The sequence below is a fragment of the Oncorhynchus mykiss genome, chromosome 8, assembly GCF_057628025.1.
Source record: "Oncorhynchus mykiss isolate SJ-2025 chromosome 8, ASM5762802v1, whole genome shotgun sequence".
Classification (NCBI taxonomy): domain Eukaryota; kingdom Metazoa; phylum Chordata; class Actinopteri; order Salmoniformes; family Salmonidae; genus Oncorhynchus; species Oncorhynchus mykiss.
The window spans coordinates 44,737,176-44,761,358 of NC_143029.1; the positions used below are offsets into that span (position 1 = coordinate 44,737,176).

General features: G+C 40.7%; 1 protein-coding gene across 2 annotated transcripts; it reads right to left on the reverse strand.

Moving 5' to 3' along the window:
- Nucleotides 1-18,840: 18,840 nt before the first annotated feature.
- On the reverse strand, nucleotides 18,841-21,594 carry mycb (MYC proto-oncogene, bHLH transcription factor b). 2 transcript variants are annotated; one of them, XM_021612593.3, is made up of 3 exons: nucleotides 21,233-21,594; nucleotides 20,147-20,804; nucleotides 18,841-19,671 (listed from the first exon to the last, which is right to left on the reverse strand). In XM_021612593.3, exons 2-3 carry the CDS (start codon nucleotides 20,793-20,795, stop codon nucleotides 19,136-19,138), a joined length of 1,185 nt encoding a protein of 394 aa, XP_021468268.1. In that variant the 5' UTR covers nucleotides 20,796-20,804; nucleotides 21,233-21,594; the 3' UTR covers nucleotides 18,841-19,135. The 2 variants fall into 2 exon arrangements, with proteins under 2 accessions (XP_021468268.1, XP_021468266.2); XM_021612591.3 differs by having other exon boundaries at nucleotides 18,841-19,677; nucleotides 21,233-21,374.
- Between the last annotated feature and the right edge of the window lie 2,589 nt (nucleotides 21,595-24,183).

Below are 24,183 nucleotides of genomic sequence, written 5' to 3' on the forward strand. Positions count from 1 at the left end.
GTTTACACAGTATGGCGTTATAATCAGTGGCAGAGGTCAAACTACCAGTCAGAATTCAAGCTATGGCTTTCCACTGGTTAGCCTATGACCTTGACCTCAACCATGAAAATTGTGTCAGAGGAAAGCACATAAAATTGTCAAAGACTTCAGTCACCCAAGTCTTAGACGGTTTTCTTTGCTTATTAACCCCCTCTCTCCCTCCATTTATTTTTTACTCTGCTTTTACTCACTGTTTATTATCTATGCATGGTCACTTCACCCCTACCTACATGTACAAATTACTTTGTCTAACCTGTACCCCAGCACATTGACTCGGTACTGGTACCCCCTGTATAAGCCTCATTAATGTTATTTTATCGTGTTACTTTTTTAAAATTTGGACTTTCTTTATTTGGCAAATATTTTCTTAAATCTTCCCTGAACTGCACTGTTGGTTAAGGGCTAGTAAATAAGCATTTCACTGTATGGTAAACATGTTGTATTCGGCGCAGGTGACCAATAAAGTTTGATTTGAAAGTACCAGTAGTGGGAGCAGGTCCACCAGAGCAATGGCCCAGTGAGACACAGGTGCCGGCCCTCGTAGTCTGAGCCTTTTGGATAAAACACTGTGGTAAATCCTGTAAGGAAATGTGCCATTAGGAATAGGGTGACATTTTGGACTCAGACTTCTGTTTGGGTGAGAGTGTAATGGGACACGCCCTCTTTCCTACACACACATGAGGAAACAAGGAGAGAGAGATAGTAACATTTAATGTTCCACTTCAAGAAAATACATTTCTCCCTCTATTCATGGGGGATGGGGAGGAGGGGTGAAGAAGTGAAGGAGTAGGGGAGAGAGGGATGGGGGGAGGGGTGTAGAAGTGAGGGAGTAGGGGAGGGAGGGAGACATCCAATGACAGGAATCAGGTGGTCATCGTATCGTTTTTTGTCCAGATGGCCCAGCAATCTCCTTCTCCTTTACACATAAGGGATGGTCAGGGGTCAAAGAGAGGAGGGAGGAGAAGGGGGGACAAGAGCAAAACAATACCTCCCTGGGGAGAGGTAGTGTTTCATTTTTGTTATTTTTGGCCTTCGGCAAGGGTTTTTTCTGCTGTTTGTGCACACAAATGTTTTTCTCTAGGCAATCTGAAGATTGAAAGCTGAAGTCTACGCCCCTTTGTCTGTTATTGGTCAACAGTAGGGATTCTTCAATTAAGTTTTTATTGTCATTATAGATAACATGTAGGGATTCTTCAATTAAGTTTTTATTGTCATTATAGATAACATGTTAGATAACATGTTTTCATGCAAATTTTTCCACTTGAGAAATAATGCACCAAACATTGTGTCTGATATTCCGGAGGCTACAGGTCGATATTGTGTCTGATATTCAGGGGGAATGAAGATTCCTCGGCAAAAACATCAAGAATTAATGACAGATTTCTTCAGTTAACTTAGATTAATTCTGACTATTTTGAGGAAGAGAATACTGGCTATGGCATATCAAAATGGACAAACAATACTGTTGCTGCTTTTTTCTTGTTTTTCAAGCGAAAGTCGAAGGTATGCGAGCACACTGATTTGGTTCCCCTAGCCGAACTCGGCTAGGCGCCAGCCGAACCGATGCATGCGGAAGCTTTACGATGGAGGAGGGGAGAGGGGAGCAATTGTGTGACCTTCACCGTTAGCCATCAGTTAGCCGTCTCAACTCTATTGGGGTACTATTCCAGAATGAGTTACAGTCTCTGGGGAAACCATAGGTGAGCAAGCTTTTTTCCCATCCCAATACTTAGAAACACCTCTTTCAAATACTCTTGGTTTACACAGTATGGCGTTATAATCAGTGGCAGAGGTCAAACTACCAGTCAGAATTCAAGCTATGGCTTTCCACTGGTTAGCCTATGACCTTGACCTCAACCATGAAAACAGTTAATTCTAACGCATCTAGCTAATAAGAGTAACTCAACCCGGTAGCCATCTATTCCACCTTGTCTGGAAAGCACTCCATTACTAAACATTGAATTGTCAATATAGCTAACTCACTCTCTGTGTGTTAGTAGTAATGATGAATGTGAATAAATGATCTATGTTGGTTAGCTAGCAGGCAATCTTGCTGCATATTTAGTGACATTAACAAGCTAACAGCAAGCTGACAATATTGAAATGTCCATGTTAGAGCCACTCCAGAACCTTGACTGTGTTGTCCTTAAGCCATTTTGCCACAACTTTGGAAGTATGCTTGGGGTATTTGTCCATTTGGAAGACCCATTGGCGACCAAGCTTTAACTTCCTGACTGATGTCTTGAGATGTTGCTTCAATATATCCACATACTTTTCCCGCCTCATGATGACATCTATTTTGTGAAGTGCACCAGTCCCTCCTGCAGCAAAGCACCCCCACAACATGATGCTGCCACCCCTGTGCTTCACAGATGGGATGATGTTCATCGGCTTGCAAGCCTCCCCCTTTTTCCACTAAACATAATGATGGTCATTATGGCCAAACAGTTCTATTTTTGTTTGATCAGACCAGAGGACATTTCTCCAAAAAGTACAATCTTCATCCCCATGTGCAGTCGCAAACCGTAGTCTGGCTTTTTTATTGGCAGTTTTGGAGCAGTGGCTTCTTCCTTGCTGAGCAGCCTTTCAGGTTAAGTTGATATAGGACTTGTTTTACTGTGGACATGGATACTTTTGTACCTGTTTCCTCCAGCATCTTCACAAGGTCCTTTGCTGTTGTTCTGGGATTGATTCACACTTTTCGCACGAAAGTAAGGTCATCTCTAGGAGACAGAGCATGTCTCCTTCCTGAGCGGTATGGCGGCTGCGTGGTCCCATGGTGTTTATGCTTGCGTACTCTTGTTTGTACAGATGAACGTGGTACCTTCAGGCATTTGTAAATTGCTCCCAAGGATGAACCAGACTTGTGGAGGTCTACAATTTAATTGTTTAGGTCTTGGCTGATTTATTTTGATTATCTCATGATGTCAATCAAAGAGGCACTGAGTTTGAAGGTAGGCCTTGAAATACATCCACAGGTATACAGCCAATTGACTCAAATGATGTCAATTAGCCTATCTGAAGCTTCTAAAGACATCATTTTCTGGAATTTTCCAAGCTGTTTCAAGGCACAGTCAACTTAGTGTATGTAAACTTCTGACCCACTGGAATTGTGATGCAGTGAATTATAAGTTAAATAATCTGTCTTTAAACAATTGTTGGAAAAATGAGTTGTCTCGTGCACAAAGTAGATGTCCTAACCGACTTGCTAAAACTATAGTTTGTTAACAAGAAATTTGTGGAGTGTTTGAAAAACACTAAGTGTATGTAAACTTCCGACTTCAACTGTATGTGTTATGGCCTCATAGAACCATGACTACATGGAACTTTATTCCACATCAGGAAACTGACGCAAGCCGTAAAATTTGATTTAAAAAACAGATAAAAATACACCTTATGGAACAGCAGGGACTGTAAAGCAACACAAACATACGCAGAGACACATGCATGCACACACACACACGATAACATATGCACTATAGACACACGTACATTGTAGTATTGTTGCATGCTGGTATTATACATTATGTATTGTAGATATGTAGTGGCTTAATAATGTTAGATGTTATATGTAGTGGTGTAATAATGTTAGATGTACGTAATAATGTTAGATATTATATGTAGTGGAGTAATAATGTTAGATGTACGTAATAATGTTAGATGTTATATGTAGTGGCGTAATAATGTTAGATGTTATATGTTGTGGTGTAATAATGTTAGATTACGTAATAATGTTAGATATTATATGTAGTGGAGTAATAATGTTAGAAGTTATATGAAGTGGTGTAATGATGTTAGATTACATAATAATGTTAGATGTTATATGTAGTGGAGTAATAATGTTATATGTACGTAATAATGTTGTGTCATATGTAGTGGCGTAATAATGTTAGATGTACGTAATAATGTTAGATGCTGATAACTGTTAGATGCTGAGTAACTACAATGTTGTTCATCCATCCTCAGTTTTCTCCTATCACAGCCACCATTGGCCTCATGGTGAAATCCCTAAGCGTTTTTCTTCCTCTCCGGCAACTGCGTTAGGAAGGACACCTGTATCTTTGTAGTGACTGAGTGCATTGAGTCACCATCCAAAGTGTAATTAAAAACTTCACCATGTTCAAAGGGATATTCGATGTCTGATTTTTATTACACTTTTATCCATCTACCAATATGTGCCATTCTTTGCGAGGCAAAATCTCCCTGGTCTTTGGGGTTGAATCTGTGTTTGAAGTTCAGTCCTATACTGAGGGACCTTACAGATAATTGCATGTTTGGGGTACAGAGATTAAGTAGTCATTCAAAAATCATGTTAAATGTTTTTATTGCACACAGAGTGAGTCCATGGAACTTATTATGTGACTTGTTAAGCACATTTTTACTCCTGAACATATTTAGGCTTGCCGTAACAAAGGTGTTGAATACTTAGTGACTCAAGACATTTCAGCTTTTCATTTTTAATTTGTTTAAAAAAAATCTAGAAACATAATTCCACTTTGACATTAATGGGTATTGTGTGTAGGCCAGTGACACAAAATCTCAATTTAATCCAATTTGAATTCCGGCTGTAAAACAACTACATTTGTTTCTGAAGGCACTGTAACTTAAAACAAGTTCCTGACTTGGGCCTGGTTGACCACCTGCTGTGCCATTATTACAATGTTTTTTAATTGTGTTGAACTGATTTAGCCACTGCACAGAATATGAAGAAAGAGGGGAAACCCCTTTTCTAAGCATGTGCCAGCCTTTATAAGGCTTAGCATATAATAAAGTCTGAAAGCACTGTACATGGTTTTAAAACCCAAATATCCTTACAACGCAATCCCTTTTCCTGGTCTCTGTTTCAATGGAAATGTTAAGTGTGGGAGTGTGTGTAACTCTTGGCAGGGGTACAGCTTTGTTGTTTTTAGAGGTCAACAGGGTATGTATGTGTGCACATAATTTTTATGTGTGTGTGTGTTTTGAGGAGCATCATAAAGGTCATTCCGTGGGGTTACGAGGGACTTGTCCAGGCTTCTTCTGACAGAAAGGGACATATTCAGGGCTCAGAGGTAAGAGACCAGGGACTCCCTGGACACCTGCTGTCACCCTGACAGAGTCTGGGTCTGCTCCCCAATGTCTGAGATGGGCTCAAGAAGAAGAAGGAGAAGAAGGAGAGAGACAGAGAAACAGAGAGGGAAAGATGAAGAAGAGGGAAAGACAGTTTAACACTAAATGGGGAATGAAAACTGTCACAGATTTGTTGTCCCTACTATGGCTTGGGAGAAAGAGTAGCCCCAGGTGGGTAGACACGTTGTGGGTGGAAGAGGCTATGCCCCTCTGATATTAGCACAGTGCCGGCATGCTTTCCACGAAAGCCTTGTGTTCCTCAACTCCAGTTCTGGGTCACTGTACCGACTCCTTGCTGCCAGGGGTAACCACAGGTCATGTGTACACATACGCACACACCCAGACAGCAGGACAGCGGGGTATGTAAATATACACTGCACTTGGACCCTTTTGCTGTGTTGGCGGCCAGACGTATATAGGGCCCTATAAAAACTGTTTTATTTCTTGCCTGATTCCGTTTAGTTTTTCCCCAAATTTCGTTTTCTCCGTTTTGTTTATCCAGGTTTCCTTTCTTCACAGTTTTCCCAGGTTTTCACTCTGAAAATAACACTTTCATTAATAGAAAAACAACCAAATTGATGTCCACAACATTGTTTAAAACCACTTCAGGAGACAATTTTTGAAGTCTGGAAGAAAATTAAGCATTTCCATTTTTGGGTGTAGTTACCCTTTAATGCAAGTGCACACCAGAAAGAGACAAATGTATGCAGTTAGGGCTGCGATGGGGGATATGGAGAAAAGGTTGGAGAAGCAACTGCTGTGCTGAAATGCAATCAATATGGATGATAGTTCTGATGATATAGGTCGGGAGGATGAGGGTCAAGGACCTGAATGGTCTGTAGTGGAAATTAATAGGAAAAAGAGAGGCCATTGGAACCAGAGCAATGATGTGTCTGAGTGGAACGTTGTGATGGTGTTTGATGTGACCACAGGGGCACATCTGCACCCAATCCCTTTAACCAATGGCGTAAAGAAAGAAATAGGTGATGTTAAACTAGCCCGGTTCATTGGAAATGGTAGACTGCTAATATTCTGTGCTAGCCATGCTCAGCAGGGGAAGATCCTTCAAATGGAAACTTTCAATGGGAAGAAGATCAAAAGCCATCTCCCTGCAGCTTCTACAAAGTTAAGGGGAGTCATTTCTGGGGTCCCAATATCTATGTCCATAGATGATATTGAAGAAAATGTGAAGGGAGGCATAGTGATAGAGGCCAAAAGGTTGATCAGTAGGAAAGAGGGTCAAATACAGGCTCCCGAGTGGCGTAGCAGTCTAAGGCACTGCATCTCAGTGCTAGAGGTGTCACTACAGACATACTGGTTCGAATCCAGGTTGTATAACAACCGGCTGTGTTTGGGAGTCCCATAGGGCGGCGCACAATTGGCCCAGTGTCGTCCGGGTTTGGCTGGTGTAGACCGTCATTGTAAATAACAATTTGTTCTTAACTGACTTAGCTTGTTAAATAAGTAAATGCTTATTGATGTGCTGCTGAGGTTTTACCTGGAAAAGTACAGATAGGATTCCTTAGTTTCAAAATCAGAGAATTTGTCCCATCCCCATTGCGGTGTTTTAAATGCCAAAGAATGGGCCATGTAGCTGCTCAGTGGAAAGAAAAGATGTGTGGAGGAAAACATGATTACTGTGACTGTGGAAGCAATGTGAAGGTTAACTGTTGTAATTGGGGGGGGTAGTGCCGCATTTGGTGGATGCCTGGTACAGAGAGAGTATAAAATGGCCCAGAGATATAGACACAATCATGATGTATCATACGCAGAGGCTGTAAGACAGATTGGTGGAACTACTAGGCAGACTGATGGAGCTACTATGACTGCTCCTGTAGTAAGTGGATCTACTGTCAGACTGATGGAGCTACTATGGCTGCTCCTGTAGTAAGTGGATCTACTGTCAGACTGTTGGAGCTACTATGACTGCTCCTGTAGTAAGTGGATCTACTGTCAGACTGATGGAGCTACTATGACTGCTCCTGTAGCAAGTGGATCTACTGTCAGACTGATGGAGCTACTATGGCTGCTCCTGTAGTAAGTGGATCTACTGTCAGACTGATGGAGCTACTATGGCTGCTCCTGTAGTAAGTGGATCTACTGTCAGACTGATGGAGCTACTATGGCTGCTCCTGTAGTAAGTAGATCTACTGTCAGACTGATGGAGCTACTATGGCTGCTCCTGTAGTAAGTGGATTTACTATGTTTGTTAGCAGTTAGTAGAAATGTATTTATTTATTTATTTATTTTCTTGGTAGTACAGAATGTGACAAACCATGATTGATTGCACACTCTAGCACAGCACGTGGCAGCATGAACCTTAAACGTTTGTACGCGGACCGCCATTAAACCAAAGGAGAAGAAGAAGAATAATAAGAAGAAGCCCATTGTTTGTTTAAGTGGTGTTGCTATTGTGCTAAAGTGATTGCATAGTTTGTCATCAAAAAGGCCAATGGATTGATGCAAATAATCATGATATCATTCTGCTAGGTAAGCATAGGATACTTTGTAGTTAACATTTCATTGAGAAAGGTTTTTGGGAAAGTCTTTCCATCTCTACTAGAAGACGGTTCCCACTGGGCACACACTGGTTGAATCAACGTTGTTTCCATGTCATTTCAGTGAAATTCTGTTGAACCAATGTGGAAAAGATGTTGAATTTGTCACGCCCTGACCTTAGAGAGCCATTTTATTTCTCTATTTGTTTAGGTCAGGGTGTGATTTGGGGTGGACATTGTTGTCTATTTCTTTGTTTTTGGCCGAGTATGGTTCCCAATCAGAGGCAGCTGTCTATCGTTGTCTCTGATTGGGAATCATACTTAGGCAGCCCTTTTTCAACCTTTCTGTTTTGGGATCTTGTTTTTGTGTAGTTGCCTTGTGCACTGCAATACTGCACGTTTGTTATATTCTTTGTTGTTTTTGTTGTAAGTTTCACTATTAAATAATGTGCAACTCTACGCAAGCTGCGCCTTGGTCCGATCCTTTCAACAAACGTAACAGAATTATCATCCTCACTAACTGCTACACAAAGTGTAGACTAGCACGCACTGCACATATACACACAGACATGGGCATTCCTGTGCCTTTTCAGATTGTTGCATGAAAATACAAATCACTGATGCATTTTGTTATTTTCTTATGATTCACTTGGTCAAATTAATGCTTTTTCTAATAAGTTCAATAGATGTAGTTAAATTCCTAGAAACCTTTTTTTTGTATTGTTGAATTCCATTTGAATTTCTGGATTCTGTGATTCCGTCCACATTCTCCACAACATGTATTTCATAGAGCCCTACGTGTAGGAATGCTGAGGCCAAACTGCCAACACAGCCTATCTTAGTTTGGATGACTCTAGGAGCAGGTAAACAGTTTATGTCTGTGTTGGGTAGTTGAGTATGTGTACATTAAACTCAGCTCACAGCCTATACACATGGCACGTACTGTATGTGGCTGAGGAAAAGGTTTTATGTTAGTTTACCTAAGCTTTTTATGGCTAGGCGTCCCGCTAGCGGGACAACTTCCGGTGAAACTGGAGGGCGCGCAATTCAAATAAATAATCATACAAATTATGGATATTAAACATTTAGGTACATACAAGTGTCTTATATCGGTTGAAAGCTTAAATTCTTGTTAATCTAACTGCACTGTTCGATTTACAGTAGCCATTCGAGTGAAAGCATGTCATGCGACCGTTTGATATTTTTCCACCGGTTTAATAAATTCACAAATAGCGATTAAATATTCACTTACTTTTTGAAAATCTTCCTTTGATTTGTCATCCAAAGGGTCGCAGTTATGACATGTAGTGTCGTTTTGTAGAATCCTTCTTTATATCCCAAAAAGTCAGTTTAGTTGGCGCCATCGATTTGAGTAATCCACTCTTTCAACATGCAGAGATAGGAATCCGAAAATCTACCCCTTGTTTCAACAAGTTAAAATACATTGCTATTGACTCCTCAGATACCCTAAAATGTAATCAAACTATAATATTTAATACGGAAAGAAGTATGTTCAATAGAAAACTGATTTTAGCAGGTGCGTCTTGTCTTCATCCCGAGCCCAAACACACATTTCCAAGACTGTGTCCCTATACTAAAACTCATTATTCTTATTCGTTTTGGAAGTTAAAAGCCTGAAACCTTGAACATAGACTGCTGACAACCTGTGAAAGCCATAGGAATTGCATCCTGGGAGCGAGAATTCAGTATGACCCTATAGTTTCCATTGTAAGAGCATTGGCTCTGTTTCTTCTTTGGATTTTCTCCTACCATATCTATTGTGTTATAGTGTCCTACATTATTTTAACATTTCCACAACCTTCAAAGTATTTTCTTTCCAATGGTACCAATTATATGCATATCCTGGCTTCAGGGCCTGAGCAACAGCCAGTTTACTTTGGGCACGTCAGTCAGCCGAAAATTGAGAAAAAGGGACCCTGGCCCTAACAGTTACCCTGTGGTGAAGTACACGAGTTCACTACAACAACAGAAAGCAGTAGTTCCTAAATCATGGCTTACTCTTTTTGGGTCATTGTCAAGTGGATGGGACAAAAGCTAGAGACATTTGTTTTGTTTATTTAGTCGGTAACAGTAAAAACCCCAAAGCTTTCGGTGGTTCAGAGAATACAAAGAGGCTTTCCCAACTCCAGTCCTCGAAGACCCCAAAGGAGACATTTTTGTTGTTGCCCCCAACAAACAGACCTGATTCAACTCATTGAGGGCTTGGTGATTAGCTGACAAGTTGAACGAGGTTTGCTTATCCGAGGATACAACAAAAAATGTGGATCAACAAAACAACAATACATTTAATTTCTCTTGACCCTGGTATGTTGACTCACAGACGGTATAATTCACATCCTCTTTTTAGTGAAGCCTTCATTTTTAAAGCTGTGTGTGTTGCCCCGTCATATTACTCAAACTCTGGGATAAACGCCATGCAGCATCCATTCCATAGGGAGGGCAGTTTGAACTGGCAATCTAACTGACCACTTGACTGACTTTCTAAATGAAAGACATTGCTTGATTCTTCCCCGTCATCCCTCTGATTTCCTCTTTCCGCTGGCATCCAATCGCTAACTGTCTGGGGACACCACCTGCCCCAGCTGAGTCCCTGTGACAAACTTCAGCCACACTGTCTGGGCCCCGTGAGTAATGACGTCTATGAGACACACACACACACACACACAGGCTGTTTACACAGAGTGAGGCATAACATAAAGCAGAAACAGAGGGGCAAAACAGACCATACACACACACACACACACACACACACACACACACACACACACACACACACAAGACAAATAACATGTCACAATGTGTGGACAAGGTATGACCTCATTTTCGAAATCCCAGCGTGGTCAATTCCACCTATCAAGTAGAGTTGGGGGTTTGATAGGATGCACACCCAATGTCACCTCAGTGATCAATCTTATGGTGAAGTGAACAGTGTGGAATGACTGTAAAAGCTTGCAAGAAAAGGTCATATTCATACATTGGTAATAGGGGATATGTGGCATCTTCCCTCTGGTGTAGGCAACACATATACAGTGGGGAGAACAAGTATTTGATAACCTGCAAAATCGTCAGTGTTTCCTACTTACAAAGCATATGAGTACGCTCAGGAATGAGAGTACACTCAGGAATGAGACGCGTTCTGTCTCCTGGAGATGAACGCACTTTGGAGCGAAAAGTGAAAGTCAATCCCAGAAAAACAGCAAAGGACCTTGTGAAGATGCTGGAGGAAACAGGTACAAAATAATCTATATCCACAGTAAAACAGGTCCTATATCAACATAACCTGAAAGGCTGCTCAGCAAGGAAGAAGCCACTGCTCCAAAACTGCCATAAAAAAATGCAGACTACGGTTTGCAACTGAACATGGGGACAAAGATGGTATTTTTTGGAGAAATGTCCTCTGGTCTGATGAAACAAAAATAGAACTGTTTGGCCATAATGACCATCGTTATTTTTGGAGGAAAAAGGGGGAGGCTTGCAACCCGAAGAACACCATCCCAACCGTGAAGCACGGGGGTGGCAGCATCATGTTGTGGGGGTGCTTTGCTGCCGGAGGGACTGGTGCACTTCACAAAATAGATGGCATCATGAGTCAGGAAATTATGTGGATATATTGAAGCAACATCTCAAGACATCAGACAGAAAGTTAAAGCTTGGTCAAAAATGGGTCTTCAAAATGGACCATGACCCCAAGCATACTCCCAAAGTTGTGGCAAAATGGCTTAAGGACAACAAAGTCAAGGTATTGGAGTGTCCATCACAAAGCCCTGACCTCAATCCTATAGAAAATTTGTGGGCAGAATTGAAAAAGCGTGTGTGAGCAAGGAGGCCTACATACAGTGCCTTGCAAAAGTATTCGGCCCCCTTGAACTTTGCGACCTTTTGCCACATTTCAGGCTTCAAACATAAAGATATAAAACTGTATTTTTTGGTGAAGAATCAACAACAAGTGGGACACAATCATGAAGTGGAACGACATTTTTTGGATATTTCAAACTTTTTTAACAAATCAAAAACTGAAAAATTGGGCGTGCAAAATTATTCAGCCCCTTTACTTTCAGTGCAGCAAACTCTCTCCAGAAGTTCAGTGAGGATCTCTGAATGATCCAATGTTGACCTAAATGACTAATGATGATAAATACAATCCACCTGTGTGTAATCAAGTCTCCGTATAAATGCACCTGCACTGTGATAGTCTCAGAGGTCCGTTAAAAGCGCAGAGAGCATCATGAAGAACAAGGAACACACCAGGCTGGTCCGAGATACTGTTGTGAAGAAGTTTAAAGCCGGATTTGGATACAAAAAGATTTCCCAAGCTTTAAACATCCCAAGGAGCACTGTGCAAGATTAATATTGAAATGGAAGGAGTATCGGACCACTGCAAATCTACCAAGACCTGGCCGTCCCTCTAAACTTTCAGCTCATACAAGGAGAAGACTGATCAGAGATGCAGCCAAGAGGCCCATGATCACTCTGGATGAACTGCAGAGATCTACAGCTGAGGTGGGAGACTCTGTCCATAGGACAACAATCAGTCGTATATTGCACAAATCTGGCCTTTATGGAAGAGTGGCAAGAAGAAAGCCATTTCTTAAAGATATCCATAAAAAGTGTTGTTTAAAGTTTGCCACAAGCCACCTGGGAGACACACCAAACATGTGGAAGAAGGTGCTCTGGTCAGATGAAACCAAAATTGAACTTTTTGGCAACAATGCAAAACGTTATGTTTGGCGTAAAAGCAACACAGCTCATCACCCTGAACACACCATCCCCACTGTCAAACATGGTGGTGGCAGCATCATGGTTTGGGCCTGCTTTTCTTCAGCAGGGACAGGGAAGATGGATGGAGCCAAATACAGGACCATTCTGGATGGAGTCTGCAAAAGACCTGAGACTGGTACGGAGATTTGTCTTCCAACAAGACAATGATCCAAAACATAAATCAAAATCTACAATGGAATGGTTCAAAAATAAACATATCCAGGTGTTAGAATGGCCAAGTCAAAGTCCAGACCTGAATCCAATCGAGAATCTGTGGAAAGAACTGAAAACTGCTGTTCACAAATGCTCTCCATCCAACCTCACTGAGCTCGAGCTGTTTTGCAAGGAGGAATGGGAAAAAATGTCAGTCTCTCGATGTGCAAAACTGATAGAGACATACCCCAAGCGACTTACAGCTGTAATCGCAGCAAAAGGTGGCGCTACAAAGTATTAACTTAAGGGGGCTGAATAATTTTGCACGCCCAATTTTTCAGTTTTTGATTTGTTAAAAAAGTTTGAAATATCCAATAAATGTCGTTCCACTTCATGATTGTGTCCCACTTGTTGACGATTTTTCACAAAAAAATACAGTTTCATATCTTTATGTTTGAAGCCTGAAATGTGGCAAAAGGTCGCAAAGTTCAAGGGGGCCGAATACTTTCGCAAGGCACTGTACCTGACTCAGTTACACAAGCTCTGTCAGGAGGAATGGGCCAAAATTCACCAAACTTATTGTGGTTAGCTTGTGGAAGACTACCCAAAGCGTTGACCCAAGTTAAACAATTTAAAGGCAATGCTACCAAATACTTCTGACCAACTGGGAATTTGATGAATGAAATAAATCATTCTCTCTGACATTTCACATTCTTAAAATAAAGTGGTGATCCTTACTGTCAAGAATTGTGGAAAAACTGAGTTTAAATGTATTTGGCTAAGGTGTATGTACATTTCTGACTTCAACTGTACGTAGGGTGGGGGTATATATATATATATATATATATATATATTATACCTAAAGGGGTCCAACCATTTATAATCAAATATCTAAATGATCCATAGGATCGCCGTCTTAAAACATTTCCTTGAACATAGACTGCTGATAACCTGTGAAAGCCTAGAAATTGCATCCTGGGAGCGAGAATTCAGTATGACCCTATAGTTTCCATTGTAAGAGAATTGGCTCTGGTTTTTCTTTGGATTTTCTCCTACTATATCTATTGTGTTATAGTGTCCTACATTATTTTAACATTTCCACAACCTTCAAAGTATTTTCTTTCCAATGGTACCAATTATATGCATATCCTGGCTTCAGGGCCTGAGCAACAGCCAGTTTACTTTGGGCACATCAGTCAGCCAAAAAAAATATATATAGTGCATTCGAAAAGTATTCAGATTCCTTTCCTTTTTCCACATTTTGTTACGTTACAGCCTTATTTTAAAATGGATTGAATAACAGATAATCCTCATCAATCAACACACAATACCCCATAATGACAAAGCAAAAACAGGTTTTTAGAAAACAGATATCTTATTTACATAAGTATTCAGACCCTTTCCTATGAGACTTGAAATTGAGCTCAGGTGCATCCCTGTTTCCATCGATCATACTTGAGATGTTTGTACAACTTGATTGGAGTCCTCCTGTTGAATTGATTGGACATGGTTTGGAAAGTCACACACCTGTCTATATAAGGTTCCACAGTTGACAGTGCATATCAGAGCAAAAACTAAGCCATGAGGTTGAAGGAATTTTCAGTAGATTGTGCCAAGAGACAGATCTGGGGAAGGGTAACAAAACATGTATGCAGCATTGAAGGTCCCCAAGAAAACAGTGCCCTTCATCATTCTTAAATGGAAGAAGTATGGAACCACCAAGACTCTTCCTAGAGCTGGCCGCCCGGGCCGCTTGACAGACCTCTTGGAGTTTGCCAAAAAGTCCCTAAAGACTCTCAGACCAAGAAACAAGATTTTATGGTCTGATGAAACCAAGATTGAACTACTTTACCTGAATAACAAGTGTCACATCTGGAGGAATCTTGGCACCATCTCTATGGTGAAGAACGGTGGTGGCAGCATCATGCTATGGGGATGTTTTTCAGCAGCAGGGACTAGGAGACTAGTCAGGATCGAGGGAAAGATTGACAGAGCAAAGTACAGAGAGATCCTTGATGAAAACCTGCTCCAGAGTGCTCAGGACCTCAGACTGGGGCGAAGGTTCACCTTCCAACAGGAAAACCACCCTAAGCACACAGCCAAGCCAACGCAGGAGTGGCTTTGGGACAAGTCTCAATGTCCTTGAGTGGCCTAGTCAGAGCCCGGACATGAACCCGATCTAACATATCCGGATAGACCTGAAAATAGCTGTGCAGCAACTGAGTGAAAGGTCTGAATAGTTATGTAAATGTGATATTTCAGTTGTATTTATTTATTTTATTGCTTCGTCATTATGGGGTATTGTGTGTAGATTGATAAGGGATAAAGAACAATTTAATCCATTTTAGATTAAGGCTGTATTGTGACCAAAATGTGGAAAAAGTCAAGGGGTTTGAATACTTTCAGCAAGCTAAAAACACAGAGCCTAATGTTAGCTAGCTAGCTGCTACGAGGATGTCATGTCATGCCATTGGAGGAGTGTGTGAGTGACTTTTTCCCCCTCCTATCTTTTTCCGGTGGCTATACACAGCTAGAGATGCAGCTGTCATTTGGTTAGCTAGTAAGAACTTTAACGACTGTTATCCAGGTAGCACATCTCTTGGATTCGCAAATTCACTTTTGCTATATTCTAAGTTTTCAGAGCACAGAACTGCTGAATTTACTAATGTGCAACAGCCGCTGAATATGACCGGAATCAGTAAACACAGGCAAAAAAAGTAATATTTAGTCAAGAACGCTCTAGATAACATGTAAACAGCCTAACCAGCTCTGCTACGGCGAGGAAAATGGTCAGAGTGAGGTGTTCTCTCGTTTGTCTTGAAGTAGCTAGCTAGGAAGCTAGCCAACTTTAGCCAGTTAGCTTGGTTGCTTGATTGGGACAAGCATGCATTGGCAGGCAAGCACCTGTGTCGACTCCAGCCCTGGACAAGACAGATATTTTTATTCAGGTTTATTTACTGCACTGCCTTTTTAATTGTCCAAACGCAAGGCCGCTTTCTCACTCTATATTACTATAGAATTTTCACAAATGCCTTAATATTAGGTAATTCACAAACAATCTAAGAATTTATTACATGAAAATTGCCATATCTAAGTGCTCACTTGTCAGAAAATCATTTTTAAAAAGTGGCATTCTTCCTGGGGGTGTATATGAAAAGATTTTTGTAAACATTTCATGTTGCTAATATGCTGTCAGTTCCCCACACAAATAATTTTCAAAGAGATTGCTAAAAACAAGCGCGCTGCAATAGAAAGCACAGTTCCACTCACCAGATGATGATCATTTGAAACTTAATGTCTTGTTTAAAGTTCTTTTTGATAACACCTGCTGCAAACTAGCCAACAACAATGGGGTATTCTTCAGTGTTAACCCTTTCCTTTCCAACAAAAACTGAAGACATTAAATCAGAACATCATTGAAAATATCATTATCATTATTATTTTATAAGTCTTTAGCCCTTCTCTGAAGGCGTAGAAGGCCCATTGTTCCCCACTGTGTTTGGGTTAGTAATAATTTGTAGAATGGCTCTATTTTCCCTCAGCATTCATTTTTTACTGTTCTGAATGTCTAAAGAATTCATATTTTGTTCTGAAATATGAACACAGAAATACTTTGAACTCTTATTATGGTGGTGATTTGACAAAATTACAATCATGGTCTTGAATTGGGCTCACATTTTTCTTGTCTCAGTCTTTACTTGGTCTCTGACTCGATTTGCTCCAGTCTTGAATCGGTTCTCGCTTTAGATGGTCTCGAACACAACACTGCATTTTACTGCTCAAGATTAACTATAATCCAGACAAAGACAGTATGTGTGGCTTTTAAAAATGAGAAATGGCGCTAGGGGAGACACTTGACTAAAACAGGATCATGACTCAGCCTTTCAGCGTTTTCAGACATTCCTGAGTTCTCGTGACAGTCTGAGAAGTAGGACAAGCACCTGACGTAAGGATAAATCATCTCCAAAACATTGCCAGCTGGGGAGGAATAGCAGAGACATTGGGACTGAGGAATGAGAGAAGGGGAAGAGGAGGGGTGTCAAACTACTGCCAGATAAGATTTCCCATTCAAACTGCCAAGTATACAGTTCAAATGAATGTATATTGAACAAAAATATAAACGCAACATGCAACAATTCTAAAGATTTTGCTGAGTTACAGTTGATATAAAGAAATCAGTCAATTGAAATAAATTCATTAGGCCCTAATCTATGGATTTCACATGACTGGGCAGGGGCGCAGCCATGGTTGGGCCACAAATGGGCTAACAGGGATGTAGACAAAGGTGCACAAAATTGAGAAATAAGCTTTTGGTACATATGGAACATTTCTGGAATCTTTTATTTCAGCTCATGAAACATGGTGTACTTTACATGTTGTGTTAATATTTTTGTTCAGTTTAGTTTGCTTTACAAAATAATTTGTAGCGTACATGTCATTCAAGATTCTAAACTGAAAGACACAGTGATTAACTAAAATGACTTGAGTGAACTTGGTTCCCCTCCCCCCTTGCGATACACTGCCTTATTTTCCCCACATGGACTACAGAGGGGCAGGGCAGCTTGTGTTCATGCATTTGCCCATAAAAGCCTGCACCGTCTACAATTTTAGCCGTCTTATGCCACGATTTTGCCGTCCTTGACAAAATTACCAGTGTAGACAAATTCTTAGGTCATAAATGATTGTCGGATGTCTTGGCTTGTTCAGTGTGACAGGAGCCGTGTGAATACCCATACTTGCGTCCTAAATAGTAGGCTGTTTGAGAATGCTAAAAAAGTTTAAGAGTATGCAACATTTCGAAAATCAAGTATACTTTAAATGCCCGGATGCCATACTCATTTAGGCTTTGACAACAGCTGATCATTAGATACGGGGATGTGCTACCGATACCAACCAGTAGCGGCAAATAATGCATTTTTTAAAAAAACTACTATGGTTTAAACGCCAGGATGTTACACCCATTTCAGCTCGTCATCTTGTAGAATTCGATGCACACTTTTCCACAATGCATTGGAAGAGGTGGGCTGAGGGACTAGTTCAAGTAGCCAAACAAAACCAGGCTACTTATTTGGGAAGATGCTGAATAGCAAAGCTTCTGCGGTGGTGTTCAAATGTAGGCTAATGTAGTTTTTGTTCTCCTTAAAATGACCACTAGTATTGCATCGTTGGCTACATCTTTACCCAAAGTGGCCCTCTGGGTCATTGAAGTGTTTTTTTGTTCTCGTAGCCTTCATCAGCACAGGGGAGCTGTGTTATTGATGTCAAGTTAATCAGACCTTTTGATTTGAACATATGGATTGGTTTAGATTTGTAGGCTAGGCTACCTATTTCATTTATGGAGCAAGCCTTAGCTGTCATTCTGATCTTGTTCCCAATGATCGGTGCTTTAGTTGTTTCGATTCAGCAGATCTGAATTTGCTATGCACCCAACTCTACGTTTTTCTGTGCAATACCCTTATGAGTTGAACAGTTGGTGTGTACTAGGCAGTACTAGAAACCAAAGTACACAGCACTTCGGTTTCTAAATATGTTGAATTCAATTAATGTATTCAGTTCTTTTAAAATAGGATAGATGGGTTATATGCACTACAGTATAGGTAGAATGTGATAGGAATACTGAGTAGGCCTATAACTGCATATCTATTCAGTTTAAATTAATCAAGTTAGAAATTAGCTATTGTCAAGCTGGTAAATGTGATGCAGGGCTGTTGAATTTGGCACACTTTTTACCAAATGGTACGTGCTAAAAAATATGCGACGATGAGTACATAGTATGCAATACGCCAATTCAGACACGGCAAGGGTCTTGGTTTGTTGATTAATTATCACTACGTGTAGTCATAGGCGCTGACAATGTTCTGACAGAAATGTTGAGCCTTCACTGTACAGTGTGGCTGGTGTTACAAGATGATCCCTGTGACTGACCAATAGGAACACAACCGGAAATGACGCCATGCAGGTTTCTCAAACCAACAGACACTCGTAAACCTATGTTCGATCAGGAAACCGGGCGGTCAGAGTGATATGTAATGAACATTAAAGACAGTGACATACAGTGTGGGACAGCCTTAAGCACATGGCTGTGTGCAGTAAACATGTACAGTGAAATGGAGATTTGACATTGAATTAAAAGGGTTGTTGAAAGGCCAGCTAGCATGAGGCTGCTAGGACTGTGTGGTCAGAGTAAACAGGCTAGCCATGCTCATGACTATCTAATAAAAATTAAGTTCTAATTTCAAGGTAGGACACGTGACTCCAGTCATACATGATTTATAAAAATGTATTTGTGAGATCAATACATTTGAGAATTATGTACAAAACATACAAAAGCATTAAGTTAAGGTAGACAACTGTGCAGAACCTCTTATCAATAAAAATGAAACACTTAAATAAGAAATTGATAACCCCTATAAAGTTCAAGTGAGGCAGTGAAAGAAAATAATTCTGATTCCTGCCCAGGTGTCTGGCCGATACCTGTGATAAGTCATTTTTGCATTTGCATGCACCACCACTCTACAAGTTACTTTAGGCATAAAAAGATGGCATCCTTTCATAAATTAAACTTGCTGAGAGTTCCTCAGCTGCTCTAGTCTGCTTTTCAACTGTTCACTCTTTTTCCTCAACTGCTCTTTCAACAATAACAGTTTCTGCTCGTCCGTTTGCATACTGAAAATGCACTCTGTCGCCTTTTTGAGTATGACAACTTTGGCTGCCTTCTCATTGTTCGCCACGTCCGGGATCTCATCCCGTAATGCGAAAAAGCTCAACTTGAGCTCGTTTCGCCTTTGCCTCTCCAGCACATTGTGAGTCCTCCGTTTGTCATTATCCTCAGAGTCTGACGTTCTGGGACTCGAGCACTTGCGGTTGTTGCTGATTTGCTTGAGTACTCTCCCACTGCTCTCAAACTTAATCCTCTTGATGGGCTGCTCGCTCCTTGTCGACGGGTGAGCGGCGTAGTTGTGTTGGTGGATGTTGACGTGACACCTTTTCAGGACAAGGGGGCAGAGGTGTGTGCTACTAGACATGTGCAAGTCTGACCTCCTTACAGACTTTCTCTTTTCCACTGTCACCACGTCAATCTCTTCTTCCTCCTCTTCCTCTGTGAAAAAAAGTAAGCATTTATTATCCATGTGGACTATATATCACCACATCCATTTGACGACTTTGGCTCCCTGCCCCTCAATGGTAGAGTTCGTTTTCATGGCCCAGTTCCCCGGGTGGGCGGAGTTTGCTAATTTTAGACCATTCCATTGGTCTTTAACTGAAATCTCCACCCACCCTGTAACACAAAACTCCACCATTCTGCTGAGCATTGCTGCACAAGGTAGGTGCAACGGCCAACTCCCCACCCTTGGAAATTGAGGGAGACAGCTCCTTAAGCAAAAACTAGTGACATGGCAAACCCCATGCTCCACTTAAAAGCAGTACTCGCATAGTAGTGTATTAAGACAAATCACAATTCTGATGTATGCATGCTATCACAACATGAGTAATATCTTTCTGCAAAAGATATGCAGTCCAGCTATGAATAATTAATTACAGCATTAACATGTGGCGCTAATACACACCTGAATCGCTATCGCTGCTGCTACCACTGTTCGGTGGGGTATCCAAAGGCAATGCCATGGCACACGCTGTAGTCGTTTTTGTGTGTTTAGGGTTCTCGGCAACCGGGTAAGGGAACACCACAGAAGGGTCAATGCATTCCGATGCGGAGTTATTCAGGTCTTGCAGGTAATTCAAGTTTAGATTCGTGCTGGTTACTGCGCTAGCTTCCCCGGCCACGCTAGAGTCCCTTCTCGCTTGCAGCGTTGCTAGTCTCTCGGACACTACTTTCTCCAGTTTAGCAGCAGCCGAAAAACTGCTCCACATACAGTCCCGGATAATGATAGATTTGAGAAAAGACTGGGAGTAGTCCGCGTCACAAATGAAACTATGGTTCACCACGTCATCCCCGAGAAATTCCGTGACCATCTCCAGCTGGTCTGCAGTCGAAGGGAAGAGGCTTGATAGAGAGGGTCGCCGGCTGGGAGAAAGCGGTGGTGTCGGCAGCAGTTCGAATTTCTTCCATATATCCTCGCTTGGAGCAGGGGGTTGGAGTTGGCTGTGTTGCCGGTGATAGAAATTATCCTCCTCAATGTCGAAGTAAAAGTAGGGCTGGACCGAGTCATAGTCGTAGTCATAGTTTTTACTGGCCATGTTTGAATTCAGCGGCATTGTGACTGCCTGTAATAAATGGGAGAAAAGAAAGGAGTCACGTTCGTTAGATCTGCGTCAGAACCTTAGCTATCAGTTCATTTAAATGCCCGTCTCCAGCCTTGGATGTTGGGAAATCATTCAACAATTATTGTATTGCAAAATCCATACATTTAAATCTCAACTTGGATTAACCGATTTCAAGAGTTCAGCAAGAACTAACGTTGGTTAACTAGGAAACTAACCCAATGCATCCCAAAGGAGCAGCTGTCAGTAAAAAAGTCGTTCGCAGTTTTACAATCCAGCTCGACACATTACAATTTACAGTGAGAAGCCATATTAGCCGAGAGATAGCTAGAAAAGTCTAGCATTTTACTAAGACGTCAAATTTCCATTTATTGACCAGTTTGTACAAGCTGTCAAAAACAAACATTAAAAGGAATAAGGCATATTTTTACCGTAGCAGTGACAGCACAAACAAAATACTTGTTCGTTGAGAAAGCAGGCGAAATAAAAGAGCCGAAGTCAACACCGTTGTTGTAAAGTCCTTTGAGCCCAGTGCTGCGTGTGTCTATCACCACCCTACTGACTGCAAGATTAACAACAGCTGCTCCCGCGGCTTTTAATACTACGGATTTGGTTTCTCACTCCGCCAAACCACACTGCTCTTTCCCGCCAAATGCACATTGCGTAGTAACATAAACACTAAATATGGGGATTATTTTGCACAATAGAAATTATCCCTCAACTTGATACAATTGAGGTATGTGTTTGATTTAATATAAGGGTGGAGACTTTTAGCCGAATGGCGCTGCTATTTGGGGGAACTATTTTCCAGGGCGGAATCATACATAGTGTGAGTTTGTGGAGGGGCGTGTCCGTAGTAAAGCGTAGCTCCACAGACCAGACAGAAGAATGGTAGTAAATGATGCAGGGGCTGTTCCGGGAAAATTCGCTCACAGTTCTACGCAGACATCTTTCAGCCAAGTGTGGACCTCCAAATTCCATTTAAGTTGAATGGAGTCGGTGTTTATTTTGATATTTATGTTGAGTCTAAGCGTTTTTTGTACACGCCATGCATTTGAAAGGGAGTTTTAACAATATGGGCTACACCATAGTATTTTGTTTGAATGGATGAACTGAATAAATAACCTTGTGTAGATACAAGAAACCACGTTAATATGTGTCAGCTGGCTCAAGTAAGGGCATCATGGTGCACTGTTTATTTGTCACAAAACTTCACTCATGGCTTCCTTCACCCTAGCTAGTAGCCTACATGTAGAGAACCAATGATGAAATGTCAAAGATGAACGATTGCGTTGAATGTCAAAACGTCATGCCTTTGCAATGGGTGCAAGCCACTGTGAGATTTGAAGACTGCAATATGCATTCTTGAAACATGATATTTTATCTGCATATACTATAGGCTGTATTCATAGAATAAATGGAATGGTTCACATTCATAGACGAGAATGAATCAAACTTAATGTAATATAATGTTTGTAGGGCTAATTCAGTTGCTGTATATTTTGAATACTTGTTGTAATTGTACTACATTGTCGTTTTTTTAAGTAAAAGACAACATAATGCACATTCCTGTCAGCATCAGTGGCTTACGAGGAATTTTGCTGAATAATATGATAACCTTGACGATTATGCGGTGTGCCCACGCCTAGTAACAGTGCACTGAGAGAAATGAACTATTGTGCAATTGCTCCCTCAGTTGGTGAAAAGTGATATCCCCAATTTCGCAAGTTGTGAGGAGATTGGCTTAGTGCAGTAAATCAGGGACAAATTACACAAACAGACATACGCTACATAAATACAGACATTGGCTAAGTGCAGCACTACTGCCTTCCTTCCGAAGCACTGCCTCCAGATCTAGATTTCCTACTACCAGGGGTGCAACTTTGGTTTTAGAAGTGGGCGGGACATAACCTGGCAGGGGTCCTCCCTTTTTTGGGACTCTACAACTAATTTCCTGCATTTCTATTAGGGCTGTCCCGACCAAATACAAAAAATCTTGCTTCACCAAGAGCAGTCTTTTCTTTTCGACCAATCGATTGGTCAACATTTTTAAACATATATTTTTTCATATATAGACACACCCTATGTGCTTTAATAAAAGGAACTGAAGGAACTCAGTTCTTAAATAATGAAGTTATTAAACAATGAAGACACACAAATTACTCAAAAGGGAGCCAGAGATCAGGATAGCCTAACCAGAAAAAAAAAATCCTGTTCTTGACCTTCCTCCCGCTGCTGCTGTCCTTCACAGATTCTGCCGCTATGCTCCTGAAGTTGCTGGTAATAGGCTACACCAGCCAGTGGCCGGCAACCTTTTCCATTTAGAGTGCCAATTTATCTTACCTTTTCTACCAATCTGAGTGCCAGTTATGATTTTCATATGCACATTTTTGTGGAACAATTTAATTTATAATAGACTTTGTATCTCAAAATCATTGTCTGTGGTTAATATACATTCTATCTAAATGAAAATTACACAAATCTAAAAGTAACTTTTATTTCCAACTATGTAATTAATAACCAACATTTTGAGGGCCTATTGTCATTCTCAATTGATTCTAAAAACAGACTTTGTTTACTTGCTGTTTGAGGTGAAAAAAATAATACTTTGAGAAGCTCTACAGCTCATTAGTGGTGGTGAGTTAAGACAATCAGACATCCCCAGATTGGCACATTTGTGACCGACCTGCTCAAATCGGTCTTATGAAAGAAAATTTGAAATTGTGTTTTTACAATTAGATAAAAGTAGAGACTCAGAGCTACAAAATGGTATATCATACACTACAGTTGAGGAACAATAGGCAAGTAATATTTATTTGAAAGTTGATAAACTTGTAAACTCACTTTTGAGAAAATGGCCTTTGAATGTTTTGGTACTACTACTGGAGAGCCCTCCTTTGTCTACACCCATTCAGCATCATTCACACCCTCTTAAACTTTAGCCCCACCAATCTCTTTAACGGTTGATCCGAGCGTTCTGTACTAACAACAGCAGTCAATACCTTTATTATACACCGATTCAAAATAGCTATTGATAACAAATGTGTATTTTGTTCTTGTGACCAGGAGCGTTTATTTTGGGACAGTTCTTATGTCATAAGATTTTGTAATGAGTTAGACATTTTTATTTTAAAATAAACTACTATTAATGTTAGTTTGAAAGACTCTGATATTATGTTTTATTTTGATCCAAATTATATGGACCCTGATTTAACGTTCATTGTTCATTTGTCATGGCAGATTCTTTATCCATAAAATGAAGTGGGCAGAGAACAAACCCCTCTTCACATTGTTTAGGATAGAATTTAAATATTATTTTGAAATTATAATTAAGTGTGAAAATAAAAAAGCAATAGGTACCATAAAACTTGAAAATGTATCT

Coding starts and splice junctions, on each gene's coding strand:
- mycb (XM_021612591.3), bottom strand. CDS start 20,795: ATGCCGCTGAATTCAAACATGGCCAGTAAAAACTATGACTACGACTAT. Junction 19,678..20,146: donor CAGCAGCGATAGCGATTCAG/GTGTGTATTAGC, acceptor TTTTTTTCACAG/AGGAAGAGGAGGAAGAAGAG.